This window comes from Aotus nancymaae, unplaced genomic scaffold (genome assembly GCF_030222135.1).
Source record: "Aotus nancymaae isolate 86718 unplaced genomic scaffold, 86718_ANA_hifiasm-v0.15.2.pri h1tg000010l, whole genome shotgun sequence".
Classification (NCBI taxonomy): domain Eukaryota; kingdom Metazoa; phylum Chordata; class Mammalia; order Primates; family Aotidae; genus Aotus; species Aotus nancymaae.
In genome coordinates this window covers 11,107,570-11,124,442 of record NW_026988421.1, presented here as the reverse complement: position 1 = coordinate 11,124,442, position 16,873 = coordinate 11,107,570, and the positions used below count along the sequence as shown (strand labels likewise).

At 37.8% G+C, this 16,873-nt stretch overlaps 2 protein-coding genes across 3 annotated transcripts in view; one reads left to right on the top strand and one right to left on the bottom strand.

Moving 5' to 3' along the window:
- Nucleotides 1-7,781, top strand: part of INPP5F (inositol polyphosphate-5-phosphatase F) — a 106,191-nt gene extending 98,410 nt beyond the window's left edge. For both annotated transcript variants that reach the window (XM_012448070.2, XM_012448071.2), the window contains 4 exons: nucleotides 1,056-1,129; nucleotides 1,685-1,813; nucleotides 2,444-2,531; nucleotides 5,258-7,781. In XM_012448070.2, the coding sequence (XP_012303493.2) occupies nucleotides 1,056-1,129; nucleotides 1,685-1,813; nucleotides 2,444-2,531; nucleotides 5,258-6,410 (1,444 nt within the window). In that variant the 3' untranslated portion in view covers nucleotides 6,411-7,781. The remainder of the gene's footprint in view (nucleotides 1-1,055; nucleotides 1,130-1,684; nucleotides 1,814-2,443; nucleotides 2,532-5,257) is intronic.
- MCMBP (minichromosome maintenance complex binding protein) overlaps nucleotides 7,118-16,873 on the bottom strand; it is a 45,884-nt gene continuing 36,128 nt past the window's right edge. Inside the window, exons 12-16 of the mRNA XM_021676947.2 lie at nucleotides 16,561-16,726; nucleotides 15,063-15,196; nucleotides 13,750-13,914; nucleotides 10,616-10,704; nucleotides 7,118-10,206 (exon numbers count right to left, since the gene is read on the bottom strand). Of these exons, the coding sequence (XP_021532622.2) occupies nucleotides 10,080-10,206; nucleotides 10,616-10,704; nucleotides 13,750-13,914; nucleotides 15,063-15,196; nucleotides 16,561-16,726 (681 nt within the window). The 3' untranslated portion in view covers nucleotides 7,118-10,079. The remainder of the gene's footprint in view (nucleotides 10,207-10,615; nucleotides 10,705-13,749; nucleotides 13,915-15,062; nucleotides 15,197-16,560; nucleotides 16,727-16,873) is intronic.

The window sequence follows — 16,873 nt, the reverse complement described above, 5'->3', positions numbered from 1 at the left end:
ATTTTGTTTAACTTGAGTAAATTTTATTTTTAGAATTCAATAAAAAATGTGAATATGGTTTTGTTACATATTTTATGAAACGTCATTGAATCCCTTTACCTTATATAACTGTTAGGTTATTCTAACTTCCTTTTATCTTTATCGGTTTGAAAACATGATTTTACAGTTAGATTACTATGTAAATGTTATATTGTATTCTTTTGGCATTTGGTATTATTTCATATGTATCTCCCAGATTTTTATATACTCCGTACATTTTTATCACTAATGCCCACATATCATCGTTTTTATTAGTGTAGTAGTTTTCCCCATTGTTAGGTATTAAATTACTTCCTACTTTTTGTTAATACGAATGACGCAGTTGTCTTTATGCAGTAACATGTCTGTGCGTGCATGCGCACTTCTTTGGTTACAAGGGTATGATGAATTATGATTTTGTGGTTTGTTGTCAGATTGATCTCCAGAAAGACTATCAATTAACAGTGCTAGTAGCAAAATACAAGTACTTGTTTCCTCATACATTACCGGAATTGTTTTATTTTTACTAAGTAAATATTCTTTATTTCTGGCATTCTGTAAACTGTAATTTTTTAGTCATTTGCTCAGATGCCTGTTGGCATATATCATATGAATTTTTCATTCTGGATTTTGGATATCAAGATGTAACAGCTGTATTGGCTGTATTGTACCCAAATACACAGTCTGTTTCTTTCTCTCTCTCTCCCTCCGTGTGTGTGTGTGTGTTTGCCTTGTAGGTTAAGTTTTAGGTTTGTTTTCATTTTATGAGTTTTTATAAAACAAATTACTTTAACCTTGTAGTTGCTTTTTTTAACTGTTAGATCTGTTATTTTCCCTGTACAGTTGAACTATATATGTTATTCTAGTTTAATTTTTAAAATAGTTCTTAAGTTTTAATGTTTTACCCCAGAATGTATGTGCTGTGGAAGATTTTGTTACCTTAACTGTATGTAATAGTTTACAGCTATTATGCCTTCCTTGACAAGCCAAACACGCTTTTCAGTTTAATCCTGTTTTTACTATTTCCCTTTATCTAGTTATGATGATGAAGCTGATAAAGTAAACCAGTATCAACGACTAAGTCTAGAAGACCTGGAAAAAATCGAAATAGGTAAGTTTTAACATACTAATCAAGTCATAAAAAGCAAATGCTGTTGTTTTCAAGAGGGGGGTCAAATTATTTAAGGAAGTACATGGTTTAAGTTTCACCTATAAATGCTTTTTTTTTCACTATTATTTTCCATTTGTTATTAACAGCATTTTGATAAGGTCTAGGGAATAGGTATGAAATTCTAAGGCAAAAGTGTCAGCTGTCCTTACAGTGGAATTTGGAGACCAGAATAACGTCTGTTAGAAACCAGAAAGGGATATTCCAAGCTGTCTACCTCTTAGAACTTCCTTTCTATTCTTTATAGGTTAGTGATGGATATAGTCTAATTATAACTATTCCTTTTATTATTTACCTTATGAAGATTACCCCAGTTTCAATGATTGAGATTGAAAGAGTTCTTCTAGCCTTATCAAACCAAATGGTCACCACAAGTTTGTATTTTGTGTGCTGTCATTTATGTTACGAAGATAAATGTATTGGTCTTTTGAAGATAATAGAAGAAAGTGCATGTTTTGTGAAAGATTTAACTTTATACTTATTCATTTGGGTTTTTAGGTCCTGAGCCAACTCTTTTTGGTAAGCCCAAGTTTTCCTGCATGCGACTGCACTACAGATACAAAGAAGCAAGTGGCTATTTCCACACACTGCGAGCTGTAGTGCGCAGTCCTGAAGAGGATGGAAAAGGTAAAGAGAGGAAGAGACCAAAGTATTCAGTGAAAACTCTGTATTTACTCTTAAAAGCCCAAATGGAATTGGGAACATTTCATATCATAACCAGCGGAATGAGAGCAGATCTAGGGAACAGCTTTGGAATATGAGGCCTTGAAATAGCAACTCTGTTTCCAGCAACCCAGGGAGATTATTTGAATGTATTATTTAGTTTGGGACAAGGGACTCTACAGTGGGGATTCTCAGTGAGTTTGGCCCCGTCAGTGATCATATGGGTGCCAAGGCTTTTCACACATCATGTTCCTTTCATTTGTGGCAGGCAGGGACCTTGCCTTTCTGGTTCATGGCTGTTCTCAGCATCTGGCATGGTGCTAGAACATGAGTTAGAACAGACTTTTAATTCCTCAATTTCATTCTTTTGCTTTTGTTCTTTTCTCTTAAAATGTTAAAACATTGTGAATTAGTGGGGAGAGTAGCGAACAGATAGCAGTTCACTAAATCAAAACAAATAAATTTGTATTTAATCAAAGCAAATACATTTGTATTTAATTATATGACCACAAATTTCAGTCAGTGCTGAGTTAGAATTGCTATTTTTTAGTATGTTTATGGAGAAACTGGCAAGCAGTTATATTTGGGTTGCAGATACCCTTCAGTGCATTGCAGAGATGCTGCAGATCACCAAGCAAGCCATGGGATCAGATGTACCCATAATTGAGAAGAAACTTGAGAGGTGAGTATACTGCTTCTCTCAAGAATAAAGGCATTATTATTCAAAGTCTTATTTCTTTAAAAGTATTTGCAGGGGGAAAGAGGTAAGGAGGAAAATGGTAAGGAGGAAAATGGTAAGGTGTTGGTATTTAGAGAGGTAAGGATCACATTTCTGCAGATCAAAATTTTAAAAATTCTTCATGTATACAATTTTCAGATAAGTTTTAGACTTACAGATGAGTTGCACAGGTAATTCAGAGGGTTTCCATATACCCGTCATTCGTCTTCCCTTTACAGCTTACATAACCATAGACCATTTATCAAAACTAAGAAACTAACCGTGGCACAGTAAGATTAAATAACCAAAGTACAGAACTTACGAGGATTTTACTAGGTGTTCACTGACATCCTGTTTCTGTTCCAGGATCTAATCTGGGATTCCACATTGCATTTAGTTGTCTCTATAGTTTAATGTTATTTCCTCAATCTTGTTTTTTCTTTCATAACTTTGACATTTTTTGAGTTACTAGTCAGCTGTTTTGTAGAACATCCCTGAATCTAGGTTTGTCCAGTGTTTTTTCCTGATTAAGCTGAGGTTATGCATTGTCAGAAAGGACACAGAGTGAGGGGCACTTCTCAGTGCATCATGCTGTGGGGAGGGGAGGACATGATGTCCCTATGTAGTATTGTTGAGGTTCACCTTGATTACTCGGCTGGAGTAGCATCTGCCAGGATTCTGCACTGCAAACTTCGTGTCTTCCTCTTTATAATTGCTAAATATTTGGGGGAAAATCCTTTGAGACTGTGTAAATATTGTTTCTGTGTAAACTTAATTCTATTCATTTTCATAACCGTTGTTGGATCTTATCTATAGTAATTACTCCTGTCATGATCTATGGTGATTTTTCTAATTCTCATTCCTTCTACACTTAATTGGAATTCTGGTAAAGCCATTGCACCCAGCCTCTTGTACACATTTGTAACCTATGTAGGTTAATAACCTTTTATTGCTAAAGATTGTATTTTATGCATTTTCCACATTACTCTAGAATTCATAACTATCATTTAAATAGCTGCCTACTGTGATCTGTTTGCAGACGTATTGGGTGGGTTCAGAATGTGGACTCTGGTCGGCCAGGTTTTTTTTTTTGACTCCTGGTTCTATCAAATACTCTTTAATCTTGGGAAACATACTTAATATTCCTTTACTTCAATTTTGCTATCTGTAAGAGAAAATCCATGTTAGTGCATTGCATGAACTGAATGATAATGCACTTAACCTGGCACAACCTATTAAACCCAATTGCCAAGAATTTTGGTTGCTAGCATTTTTTCCTTTTATAAAAAAGTCATGACAGGTATCTTTGTCATGTATTGCTTTTTCATGTTTAGGATAATTTCTTTAGAATAGCATCCCCAAGTTGTGAACTTGGATTGAAAGATGTGATCTCCAGAGTCCTTTAACCCTGCACCCACCTCCTTAAAGGTTATTGCTTATCCTCGGTTTCAAGAAAAACTTTGAAGACCCAGAGTTTCATTTTCTTGAGTGACATGGCATTTAAAATATGCTTAGGATATCACTCTAGGTGTGTTTAAAAGTTTTGTTACAGAGTAACACTGACTGTCTCCACAAGTACTTAGGTAAGTGGTGGTATTTTGCCAAGAGATCCGGTCTGAGAGCAAGCCCCTGCAAGGATTTTGCCATCCTTGATACAATTTGTGTGGGCACAAGTGATACATTTTAAACTCCTAAGTAAACTAATGAGAGGCAACATTGAAAATTTTTAAGTGGTATGTTCTAAACACTTGGCTTTTGAATTTGGGAAAAGAATGCCTATCAACAGATTATTTCACATTTTAAAAGTACAGCTTTTCTTTCTAATGAGCATCTGTTGGGCTTTGTGGTCCACATTCTACTAGTGAAGACAGCCATTTGGCCAGAAGAAAATTACTCGGGCTTTTGTTAAAGAATTATTTTAACCTCATTTTTCCTGTAGTATGCTCACGATCAGTGATCTTGCATGAGACCAGCAGTGCAAATGCGCATACTGAGACATTTGTGGCAAATAGCACTGACTTTTCTCATTTATAGCTGTCAAAAGGGATGCCAAAGGAGAGAAGACACTCAGAGTAATTGTGTTAAATGTTCCAAATCTTGTAAAATAAATTCAGATAACCCACAGGACATAGAAGGAACATCTTGCTCCTCTCTGCTCCCACTACCTGAATTGAGCCACACTGGGATGTGTATAGGTAACCTTAGCTAAGGTGCTGCGGATTCCCACTTAGTCAGAGATTTCTTTGCTGATGGTATAGATGGTGGCTGTGCTAGACAGACACCACGTGTGGTTGTGAAGCCTTTTAGAATACAACTAGGCTGAATTGTCAGGTGAGCTGTAATTATAGAACACTGCATATTGCTTATATTGAATTAGTTCAAAAAGGAATATTAATCATCTTTTAAAAATTTTATGTTGAAATATTTTGTATATATTGGGTTAAATTACTATTAAAATTCATTGCTGCTTTTTAATGTGGTTGCTAGAAAAATTGTAATTACATATATATTTCACATATTTCTATTGGACAGCACTGTTTTAATGTCAACACTGAGGGGTTATCTATCAGTTAGCAATGTTCTGTTTTCAACAAGTTGGGACCAATTTAAAATGCTTTCACTTACATTAATTGGAACTGGTATATTGTATTCCATGGGGAATTAACTTTTTTTCCTCTTCTCATTTGTAGGAAGAGCAGTAAACCGCATGAAGACATCATTGGTATCAGATCTCAAAACCAAGGTTCTTTGGCCCAGGGGAAGAATTTTTTGATGAGCAAATTTTCATCTCTAAATCAAAAAGTGAAGCAGACCAAATCCAATGTAAATATTGGCAACCTCCGAAAGCTAGGAAACTTTACCAAACCTGAAATGAAAGTTAACTTTCTAAAACCAAACTTAAAAGTAAATCTTTGGAAATCAGATAGTAGTCTTGAAACTATGGAAAACACAGGAGTGATGGATAAGGTTCAGGGAGAGTCTGACGGGGACATGTCTTCAGATAATGACTCATACCACTCTGATGAATTCCTTACAAATTCTAAGTCTGATGAAGACAGGCAGCTAGCTAATTCATTAGAGAGTGTAGGGCCAGTAGATTATGTTCTTCCTAGTTGTGGTATTATTGCTTCAGCACCTCGATTAGGCAGTCGGTCCCAGTCTGTTAGCAGCACTGATAGTAGCACTCATGCTCCTTCAGAGGTTACTGTTGCTCATGGGAGTGGGCTTGGAAAAGGCCAGGAGTCGTCTTTGAAGAAAAGTCCCTCTGCTGGCAACATACACATATTGACTGGCTTTGCCAAGCCTATGGATATTTACTGCCACAGATTTGTGCATGATGCACAAAACAAAGTGACCCACCTATCAGAGATCAGATCTATCTCTCAGCAGGCTAGTCAGGAAATAAATCAAATGACTAATCAAGTTTCCAATGAAGAAACCCAGTCAGAATCAACAGAACAGACCCCTTCTCGGCCGTCGCAATTAGATGTGTCTCTTTCTGAAACAGGCCCACAGTTTTTGTCAGTTGAGCCAGCACATTCAGTTGCATCTCAAAAGATCCCCAGCTCCGCTTCCAGCATGCTTGAACTGGAGACAGGGCTTCATGTAACTCCTTCTCCATCAGACAGCAGTAGCAGCAGAGCAGTCTCTCCCTTTGCCAAGATTCGAAGTTCCATGGTCCAGGTTGCTAGTATTACCCAAGCTGGATTAACCCATGGGATAAACTTCGCTGTGGCAAAAGTTCAGAAGAGTCCGGCAGAATCTGAAGTGATTAATGAAGTCCAGCAAAATGAACTTAAAAATATGTTTATACAATGTCAGACACGGATAATTCAGATTTAGCTTTTAGCCAGAAGAATACTTCCATGGCTTTTATTTAAAAATATGAAAATAAATTTTCACCTCTTGGGGTATTTTAATTGTACTGTCTGAATCCAGGGATCACAAATTCTGTTTATTGGAAAGGGTTTTTTTAAAAGGAGTCTGAACCTGAGTAGATTCCAAAATTTTAGAGCTAGGACTACAGAAGTGCATCATCCTAGAATGTGCAGAATTGAGGAGCTTATACACTACGGAAAACTTTGCTTATTTGAAAGTAATTCAGCAACAGGTCACTTTAGGATATAACCTGAACCTTTTTTTGGAGTGGGGTGGGTGGAACACATTAAGTAGACATGAGCTGGACATGCAGCATTTTTCATAATTTGTTCCATTTGTCAGTTCATTTCTGTGTGTTACCTCTACAAAGTAACTTTTTTATACATTTAGTTTTTAGTGACTTTAACATGTTACTGAAGCATTTGAATTTAAAGCTATTTTCGTTTGATGGCTCAACTATTCCCTGAGGAGTTAATTGAGGGTTGATACTAAAATCAAGGAATGAATTCTCATTTGATCCTAATTTTTCCCATATTCTACTTGAACACATTAAAAATATTCTGCTGCCTATACCGTGTAAACCTAGGAGCATTAACACTTGCCAGTCACACGGTAAACCTGATGATGACATCAGATGTGAATACCAGCACGTATTAAATTTCATTTTGCTGTTTTCAGGAATGTAAGAACACATATATTGGCTACTGGAAATTCTGTAAGGAAGTCAGATTTTAATTTATTCCAGGAGGGACATCCTCAACATCTTATCTAGACAACTCACAACTTCACAATTTAGGCTGGGCCAAGTGTACTGGCTCACACCTATAATACCAACACTTTGGGAGGCCAGGAGTTTGAGGCCACCTTTGGAAATACCTGTCTCTACCAAAAACATACAAAAATTAGCCAGGCATAGTGGTGCACGCCTGTGGTCCTAGCTACACAGGAGGATTACTTGAGCCCATGAGGTTGAGGCTGCAGTGAGCTGTGATTTTGCCACTGCCCTCCAGCCTGGGGGACAGGGCAAGACCCTGTCTCAAAAAGAATTTTAGTCTGAAGCACAGCTGTGCTAAAACTGGTCTTCTGACTGTAACTCTGACCACACAGAACCAGGGCTGCCTCTGTAATCCACACAAAGTTGCACAGCATATTCCAACAAATATTGGTTTGTCTGATAACTTTTAGAGCTTTACTCTGTTGAAGTGATTCTCAGCTGAACATTATGTCTGTTGTAACTTTGATAAGCATTCCACTTTTGTTATTTATTGGTGGTATCTTTTTTTTTAATGTGTTAAATCTTGTGATTATTAAAATAAAGTACCATGGTAATTTAAAGTGACAATGTGTATGAGAATTCCTTGCATAATAGATTAAAGAATTTGTAAACAGGGCAAATTTGCTATAACTGAACACTTGGTCTAGGTGTTGCCAGTATTTTACTCCTTAGAAGTATACTCATGATTTTAAAAAATGATGAAATGGATCAGAAACTATACTTTAAAATCCAAACATTCAAAACTGAATGCTTTCTTCTACCAACTTTTCTTCCAGATCCTAAAAATATTAAGGGTTCCCAACATGGGAGAAAATACAAGTCAATGTTATGTGATAAAATACACATTTAAGCTCCACAGAAATTAGTTTGAAAGAGATTTTTGAAAAATTAAGAAGGCAAAGTTCCAAATGGTTATATAGGAGTCTGCTCAGTTTCCTGGCCATTATCACACAGGATTAACGCTGTACCTTAAATTAGAGCAACAAACTTGACTTTCCATCCATGTATACAGGTAAGGGACAAAGGGCTTCCATAGCCAAGCGCTGCACTCCACTCCGCTGCCTGGGAGGACGTTGAGCAGGAAGGCCTCTCGCACCATCTCCTCCACTTCAGCTCTTTCATGTTTCCACCAGGAGGATGTGGTTTCTTCCCACACAGATTACATGGGATGGTGAATCTTATTCGTGAAAAATAGCTCACAGTACTGTTAATTTGGGAAGTTTTATTTACTGGAAACTTTTCAAGGGAACTTTTCTGCAAGACCAAGCAATTTTATGTACTTTTCTTTGGTAAATTACAATTTACATTGGCACAAAAAACACATGGTGACTAATCTACTTTGCTCTAGGACAGTTAAAGAAAATGTGTTGTATCCTCACAAATCCAGTTAAAGCCTTCACTTTATTTCTAAAAGGAAGGTCTAGTCTATCAGTTTTAAAAAGAAAACCAGTTATATTATATAAACATTATTTACATTAGTTTATAAAAATAGATTTGAGTTTAGGAAAAGTTGAACAACTAGTGATTTTTACGTCAGTTATTAGGTATAATGAATTCCTCGATTTTTCAAGGCTGACCCTGTTTCCTTGGTTAACAATGTCAAGTTAGGCCTTACAGGAAAAAAGTGTAAGGGATCCTTTATCTGTCTCCAACTAAGTACGTTACTTACTAAAAGAAGTTAAGTGTCTTGATACCACTGACAGCTTAAAAAGTAACATCCTAACCTTTCTGGAGATTCTGGTTGTCATAACCATGTTACTATAAAGTCTGTTAGTTTGCACTATTAAAACTAATTGGTCTGGAGAAAACCTACCTGCAGTTGTATGAGGCTGTTACTGGAGTAGCAGATGTTAGCTGATTTAACATACTTGGAACCAACTGAAAAACTCATATAAAATGCTAAAAGTCCAATACAATCAAAGCAACTAAATGACATTAGGAAAAAAACTTTCCAAAGGGGGTAATGTTTTTTAATATTTTGTTTTCATATTTGGGCAAAACTTTGTGGCATAGCATTCCGTTATGCATGGTTCTAAAATGCACTGGGATAGAAGAAAATAAGGAACATGGAGTATCTTGGTTTCTTTTGCCCCCAAAAGCTACATTCATTTCATTTAAAGAACTATTATTCTGAGATTGTCCTTTTATGAAAAAAAAATGGTGACAATACAGTGATTTATTCAGATTACTTGGCAACGTAAACTGGCAACCCTACAGTCCCCCAAATTTTTGGAAATATTACTACTGGTCCACAAAATACAAAAGTCTGGGAACCACTGCCATGTAAAAGTCTAGTTTTGCAGGCTGTTAACAAATGTTAAGTGGGAAAAAGTTTCTGTGGCCAAACGTCTGGGAAATGACAGTACAGAATTTCACGTAGTCATGTGAATCAATGGCAAGCACGCCTCCATCCCCCGAAGTTGGACTACTCAATGCACCCAACCCACTGCCAAGTGGAAAACATAAAAACCTGAAGCGCACAATTCCTCTGACTTTGAAATTGCAACAACCTGCTTCGTCTCAGCATTTCAAGTCTGGCCTATGACTCAGCTGAAGCTAAGGAAATGGTATAATCAGCAACATTATCAATATTAAACTTTTAATATCAAATACTTTTTTTTACATCATTACTAATTTATATAATTATAAAACAAACTTCAAAAGCTCCATGAAATCAGTAAGGTAAAAGTCCTTACTGAATATCATATAAACATCAGATGTTAACCAGGCTTGATTTAAGGAAACATCATTGGTTTGTGATAGAAATTACCTATAAAACAATGTGGTATAAATGAATATCTGAACTTTACAATTATGTGGCTACAATTTGCCCATTGCTCTTTATAGGTATCAGATTTTTAAAGTTCATTTCCATTCACACATTTTTGCTGCTGAAGCCTTGTTCTTCTTAAAGACTCTAGCTGCTTTGCTCTCAGCCATCGTTCTCTTGACAGCGTTGTCTGACCAGCACTGAGAGACAGACACCTGGTTTGAAATACAAACAAATTTAAGTCTAGAACTGGGACAGTAAGTCTTACATTTTTTTAAGACCTAGGAATACTTTGTAAAATACAGACCACGTATGGGAGACAAGACCGTCTGGTAGTTATACACAAGTCAACAGCCAAGTTAGACTTCTACAAAGAAATCTTTGAAGAGTCAGAATTGGAGGGTGGCTCACTCTTTGAAGCTTAGAGAACAAGCAGCATGCTGTTCCACTGAAGGGATCACCAGTCAAACTTGATTGCCCCTCAATGAGCGCTTTCATACAGTGCTTTTAAAAGGAAAAGTTCATTTCCATTTTCAGAAGTCTGCCTCAGTTACTGCTGAATAACTGAGAAGATTTATATACACAAGCTCACCGAAAAAGCAATGATGGACATGCACCACTTACCGAGCCACCACGAGCAGCTGGTGAAGATCATCAGCAGTGATGCTCTGAGGGTCATTCTTCCGCATTTCCACAAAGTCATCTTCAACTGCCTTTATCAAAAGAGTAAATGTAAATGACATGCATTTTTGTAAGGAAGAGAAAATTAATATGGTTCCTTGACTGATGTAAAAATGAGGATGTCAACCTCTTAGACAGACAACAGGGAAAGTACCAAAGCGTATACATAAATAATGCTGATGAAAAATAATGACACTCAGATTCATTTAAGGTCAAGAAAACATATAAATCGGCAACTGGCATAGGAAACAATGCTTTTCAACAAAGGGAAAAGTGATGTTAGTGAAAATGGCAGAGAAAGGACTGCAGAAAACTGTCCCTACTGTTAAGAACATCGATCAAAATCAACTTTTTTAAAACTCTGGAAATAAAACCACACTTGCAGCAATCCAGAGAGCATTTATGCAAGAAAACCAGGTGGTTATTGGCAAGAATGTTGAGCCTTGTTGGCATGTTAACATGTCCTATTTGGCACTTTAACAAGTCCTATTCCTATATCCTACCCCCTTCCCCTCCAGGTGATATTAATAGCTTCAAAAACCAACAGCCTGGCAGCCACTGGAAGGAGAACAGGGCTAGAGCTCTTTCAAAGTGCCATTCCCAGAGAACTGTCTTCTGACCACCTGTCTAGTGGCTCCCTGGAATAACCATTTACAAGGTTGTCTTCATGTAACCTGACTGGAAGCCTGTCTACTATGAACCACCTCTTTCCCTAGGGCATTTATCAAAAACAATCAGAAGAAATCGTCAATCACCTTAGCTACGTGACACACTGGATAACAGTTGTGACAAACAGGCTAACCCAAACCCTTAAACGGAAAAGCTAGTTGGGAAATGAAATGTCCGCAGAAGGCTCTGAAAACCTCACATATGTAACTCCTAGGAACTTAGAAGGCTGCAGACATGCTCAGAGACCTTAAACTCCCACCTCTGGATAACCTGGAGGCTCTGTGCGAGCAGGAAATGAAGACTAAGGCAGGCTTGTAAATTGTAAAAGCCTAAGCGTTGAAGGCTTGCCCCAGCTTTTATTTTTATTTATGATTATTATTCACCCTTAGCCACGAGTTGACCAGCCTGGGCAATAAAGCAAGACCTCATCTCTACAAAAAAACAAAACAAAACTTTAGTTGTGCATGGTGGCGCACACCTGCAGTCCCAGCTACTGAGGCAAGAGGATCACCTGAGCCCAGGAGTTTACTGTGACTGTGCTACTGTACTACTCCAGCCTGGGTGACAGAATGAGACCCCATCAATCAATCAAATAAAATGTCTGGTTTTCAACAAAAAAGTACAAAGAAACAAGAAAGTATGGTTCACACTTCTGGGGGAAAAGGGAGTCAGTAGAACCTGTCCCAGAGGAACTCAAACATTAGACAGAAAGACTCTAAATAGGCTATTTTAAGCATTCAAATAATGAAAGGAAACCACATATAAAGAACTTCAGGAAAATATGAGAATGATGTCTCACCAAATAGAGAATATCAATAAAAAGAAATAATTTTTTAGAAGCAGCAAAAATTCTGGAGTTGAAAAATACAGTAAAAATTATCTAGAGGTGCTCAGATTTGATCAGGCAGAAGATAATCACTAAACCCGAAGATAAGTTTTCACTAAGATGAGTGTAAGAAACAACAAAAAAAGAAGAATGAGGAAAAATGAACAGAGCCTTGAAGACCTGTGGGATACCATTAAAAACAGAATCAGATAGTGAGTATCAGAGGGAGAGGAGGGAGAAGTGAGGCAGAAAGAAACATGGCCAAAACCTCCCCAAATTTGTTGAAAATTTCCCCAAAATGTGAATTATTCTGCACCTCCAAGAAGCTCAACAAACTCCATGTAGGATAAACTCGGAGATCTACAAGTAGATACATCATAGTCAAAACTGTCAAAAGCGAAAGAATCTTGAAAGCAGTGAGAGAAAAATGACTTGGGTGTACAAAGGATCCTCATCACAAACTAGCTGGCTTCTCAGTAGAAACCAGAGGCCAGAAAGTGGTGGGAGGACATATTTGAAATGAAACAAAGAGTATAAGCCAAGAATTCTACATCCAACAAAACTAGCCTTAAGGAGAAATTAAGATTCCCAGATAAACAGAAACTTAAAGAGAGCTGGGCATGGTGGCTCACACCTGTAATCCCAGAATTTTGGGAGGCCAAGGCGAAAGGATCACTTGAACCCAGGAGTTTGAGACTAGCCTGGGCAACATAGGGAGACTCCCCCCTCATCTCCACACACCCACACACACACACAAAAATTAGCTGCACACAATGGCACATGCTTGTGGTCCCAACTATTCAGGAGGCTGAAGTGGGAGGATCACTTGAGCCTAGGAGGATTGAGGCCGCAGTGAGCCATGATCACAACACTGCACTCTAGCCTGGGTGACAGAGCGAGACCCTGTCTCAAAACAACAACAAAAAGAATTTGCACAAGTGGACCTGCCATGCAAGAAACACTAAAGGGAGTTCTTCATGCTGAAAAGGTACTAGACAGTAACATGAACCAACATGAGGAAATAAAGGATGCTGGTAAAAGTGACTGCATAGGTAAATAGAAAACATAGTACAACAGTCTTTTCCGTTTAGAACTTTTTTCCTTTAATTGAAAAAACAACTGCAAAAGCAGTAATTCTAAATGTGTTGATGGACATACAATGTATAGAGATGTAATTGTATGACAATAGCAGTACAAGAGAGGGGAGAAGGAACGAAATTAAAAAGGGGCAAAGTCTTTGTATAATATATTATAATTAAACTGGCATTACCCACACAAAAATTTTAATTAAAAATAACTAAACAAACCGGCATTAATCCTTAATAGATGACTATAGCTAACACGTTAAGTGTATTCCCCCCAGGGCAACCACTAGGAAAGCAAGAAACTTCAAGGGATTAAAATGGGACACTGGAAAATATCTATTTCAAACAGAAAGACAATAATGGAGTAATAGAGGAATAATAAAAGACAAGATAGAAAACAAATAGCAAAACTACCTTATCAGTAATTATGGTAAATGTAAATTGGTTGCATACTGCAATTCAACACAGGGAAATCCTTTATTTTAAACCAGACATACCTTGGTTATTTCATCAGATATGCTATAATCCAGGAATCTCAGAAGGGTTAGATAGATGCGGAATTTGTTCAGCACGGAAGGCAGCACCGCGGAGAGAAGGCTGTTCATGTACTCCTCCATGTTTGGTGGAATAAGCTGGGGCTGTAAGTGAATCTGGCAGTCTGCCTGAAAAGAGAAAGAGTACACTGTATTTTCTGAGTTCCTAATCTACATTTTTAAAGAAAGACGCATCATCTCTGTCAGCCCCTATGGGAATTAGAAAATACCATTTATTATTTAAGGGGAGGGAATAATACTGTTTTTTTGTATATGCGTGAGACAGGTTTTGCTCTGTTGCCCAGGCTGGAGTGCAGTGGTGTGAACACAGCTCACTGCAACCTGCCTCCCAGGCTCAAGTGATCCTTCTACCTCACCCTCCTGATTAGTAGGACCATAGGCACACACCACCACACCTGGCTAATTTTTGTATTTTTTGTAGAGACAAGTTTCATCATGTTGCCCAGGCTGGCCTCAAAGTCATGGGCTCACACGATCCATCTGCCTTGGCCTCCCAAAGTGCTGGGATTACAGGTGTAAGCCACCGCACCCGGTGAAAATCTATTTCTAATATTAGCTTACATGCTTTATAACTACCTCAGCAATAATTATGAAAGTTAGCTTTTCCTTGGTCACTTATGTTTCCTCAATGGTATCAGTGAGCATACAAAAATTTAGCCAACCTCTAAAAAAGCAGTTAATTAAAAAGGTTTGTCACACTTGCACGCAGAAAACATATCCTTTAGCTATTCCGTTCTTAGTCAAAGGCTGTTTCTCATCTATCGCAGGTGAATACTATTATATAGACCATGCACCATTTGACAACTGGGAGCACTTCCCAACATCCTCAGAATTAAAAGCCATTCTGAGGGCATACCAGAGCATTTCACTGTAAAGCATGAAAATAGCTACCAAGTGACCAAGGACATTTTAAAAGGAACTCTAAAATATTTTTCACATAAGATTAGCAGAAAACAATGGGTCAAAGGCAGCAAGACAGAAGTCTAGATGTTAAAATCAAGCAATCTTTCTATACTCAGATGTGGGAGTTTCTGCTGCCAACAGCCTTTCTAGTCTTGTGACTTGCTGATATCTGAGCTTGGTAGATGAAAGGTTTTCATCCCTGGCAGTGCAAAATAACTCAATTCCCTTGATGATCGGTAGTCACAGTTTGTTACAACAAATTTAACTTATTAATAAGCAGTACCAAGAAACTGCAAAAATGTAGATATTTTTCCAATGTCAACCTCCCTCCATTTAAAAATGACTCATCATACCGGGAGGAGTGACCTCCCCTCTGAAGTAATGAAAACGTTAATATTGCAGGGGAATTCCATCTGATGATAGCTGAAGTCATAATCCACCTTCTGCCACGTTATGAGGTTGCTCAGGGCAGTCACATTATGAACACCTACGAAAGAAAGAAAACATTTTCAGTCATTTGACTTTAATCATCTAAACAAATCAGTTTTGCTGACACTGATAATGAGTCATCAAGTTTCTACTGCTTGAGTATGAGGCACTGTCCAATTTACTAAGCTAAATGTCACTAAGTGTGTAGGCTTACAACAGTCTTAGTCAAAGTAGAACTTTCTGGGGCCAAGACCCCCTGCCACAAATCTAATACCTAGACATAAAATAGTTCCCAAGTAAGTATGATTATTTCTAGGTGATGTAGCCACAGGGCTAAAGTAAGGAAGGACTAAAACTCATATGTAGACCAGGCTAGTGAAATTTACTGATTTTATATTCCCCTTTACCTCAAAGGTGCCCAGTCTACCTCCATTTGATTCTACCTTTACCTCTTGAACTGATCACCAGTAGTATATTCTTAATTGTCTTCATTTGAGCACAGATAAAAGTCTGCTTTCCTGTGATTTTATAATATGTTCCTTAACTGAGGTTAGTTCAAACCATTTGATCTATCATTTTTTAGAGATTCTCTGAAAACCATTTAAAAGCTTTACAACTGAAGGTGAAAAATGTTTTATTAGATATTTTCTACACTTCTCTTTTGAAGTATTAGATGACTAAAAGCAAAGCTTCCTCCCATTTCAGCATTTATTTATTTATTTATTTATTTATTTTTCTGAGACGGAGTCTTGCTCTGTTGCCCAGGCTGGAGTGCAGTGGCACAATCTCTGCTCACTGCAACCTCCGCCTCCCAGGTTCAAACAGTTCTCCTGCCTCAGCCTCCCAAGTAGCTAGGATTAGAGGCGTGTGCCACATGCATGGCTAATTTTTGTTTTGTTTTGTTTTAGTAGAAACAGGATTTCATCATGGTGGCCAGGCTGGTCTCGAGCTCCTGACCTCATGATCTGCCTGCTTCAGCCTCCCAAACTGTTGGGATTACAGGTGTGAACCACTGTGCCTGGCCCCATTTCAGCTTTAAAAAAGCTATTTGGGGCAGATGCAGTGGCTCACACCTGTAATCCCAGCACTGTGGGAGGCCAAGGCAGGAGGATCACTTGAGCCCAGGAATTCAAGATCAGCTGGGCAACATAGTGAAACCTTGTCTCTACTCCCCGACCCAAAAAAAAAAAACCCCACTGTTCTACTGTACTATTTTCAGAAAACTATGGCAAAACATAGTTGGTTTATACAATTTGATTAGTTTTTAACATATGCTTTAATCAAATTCACATGCCAAGCCTTTATCTTACATACTTGCTAAATGTGAATTTGTCTTTGTCCATACTCTTCAGAAAGTTACTCCTAGATCTGGCTTTAGCAGGAACGAAGTCAGAAATGGAAGGGAAATTTCTATGTACGTACCTGAGGTATCCAGCTGCCCCTGTTCTAGGAGAGTCTCATCGATTACAAGGGAAGTATTGCTGGGCAGCTGGAGGAGCCCACTGACCAAGCGATTGGCTGTGTAGTCTTTGTGGGGAATGAATTTCAAATGGTTCATGTTCTCTATAGTCATCTGCAGACGAAAAGACTGCAAAGAGAAATTTTTTAGTGAACAAGAATTTAAGTTTCTCTGTTTTAAGGAAATATGCACTTGGAGTTAAACACCGTGTTTCATATGGAAAAAGTGATCTTATCAATTTTAATTTAACCAATGAAACAAATGGTAGATAACTGA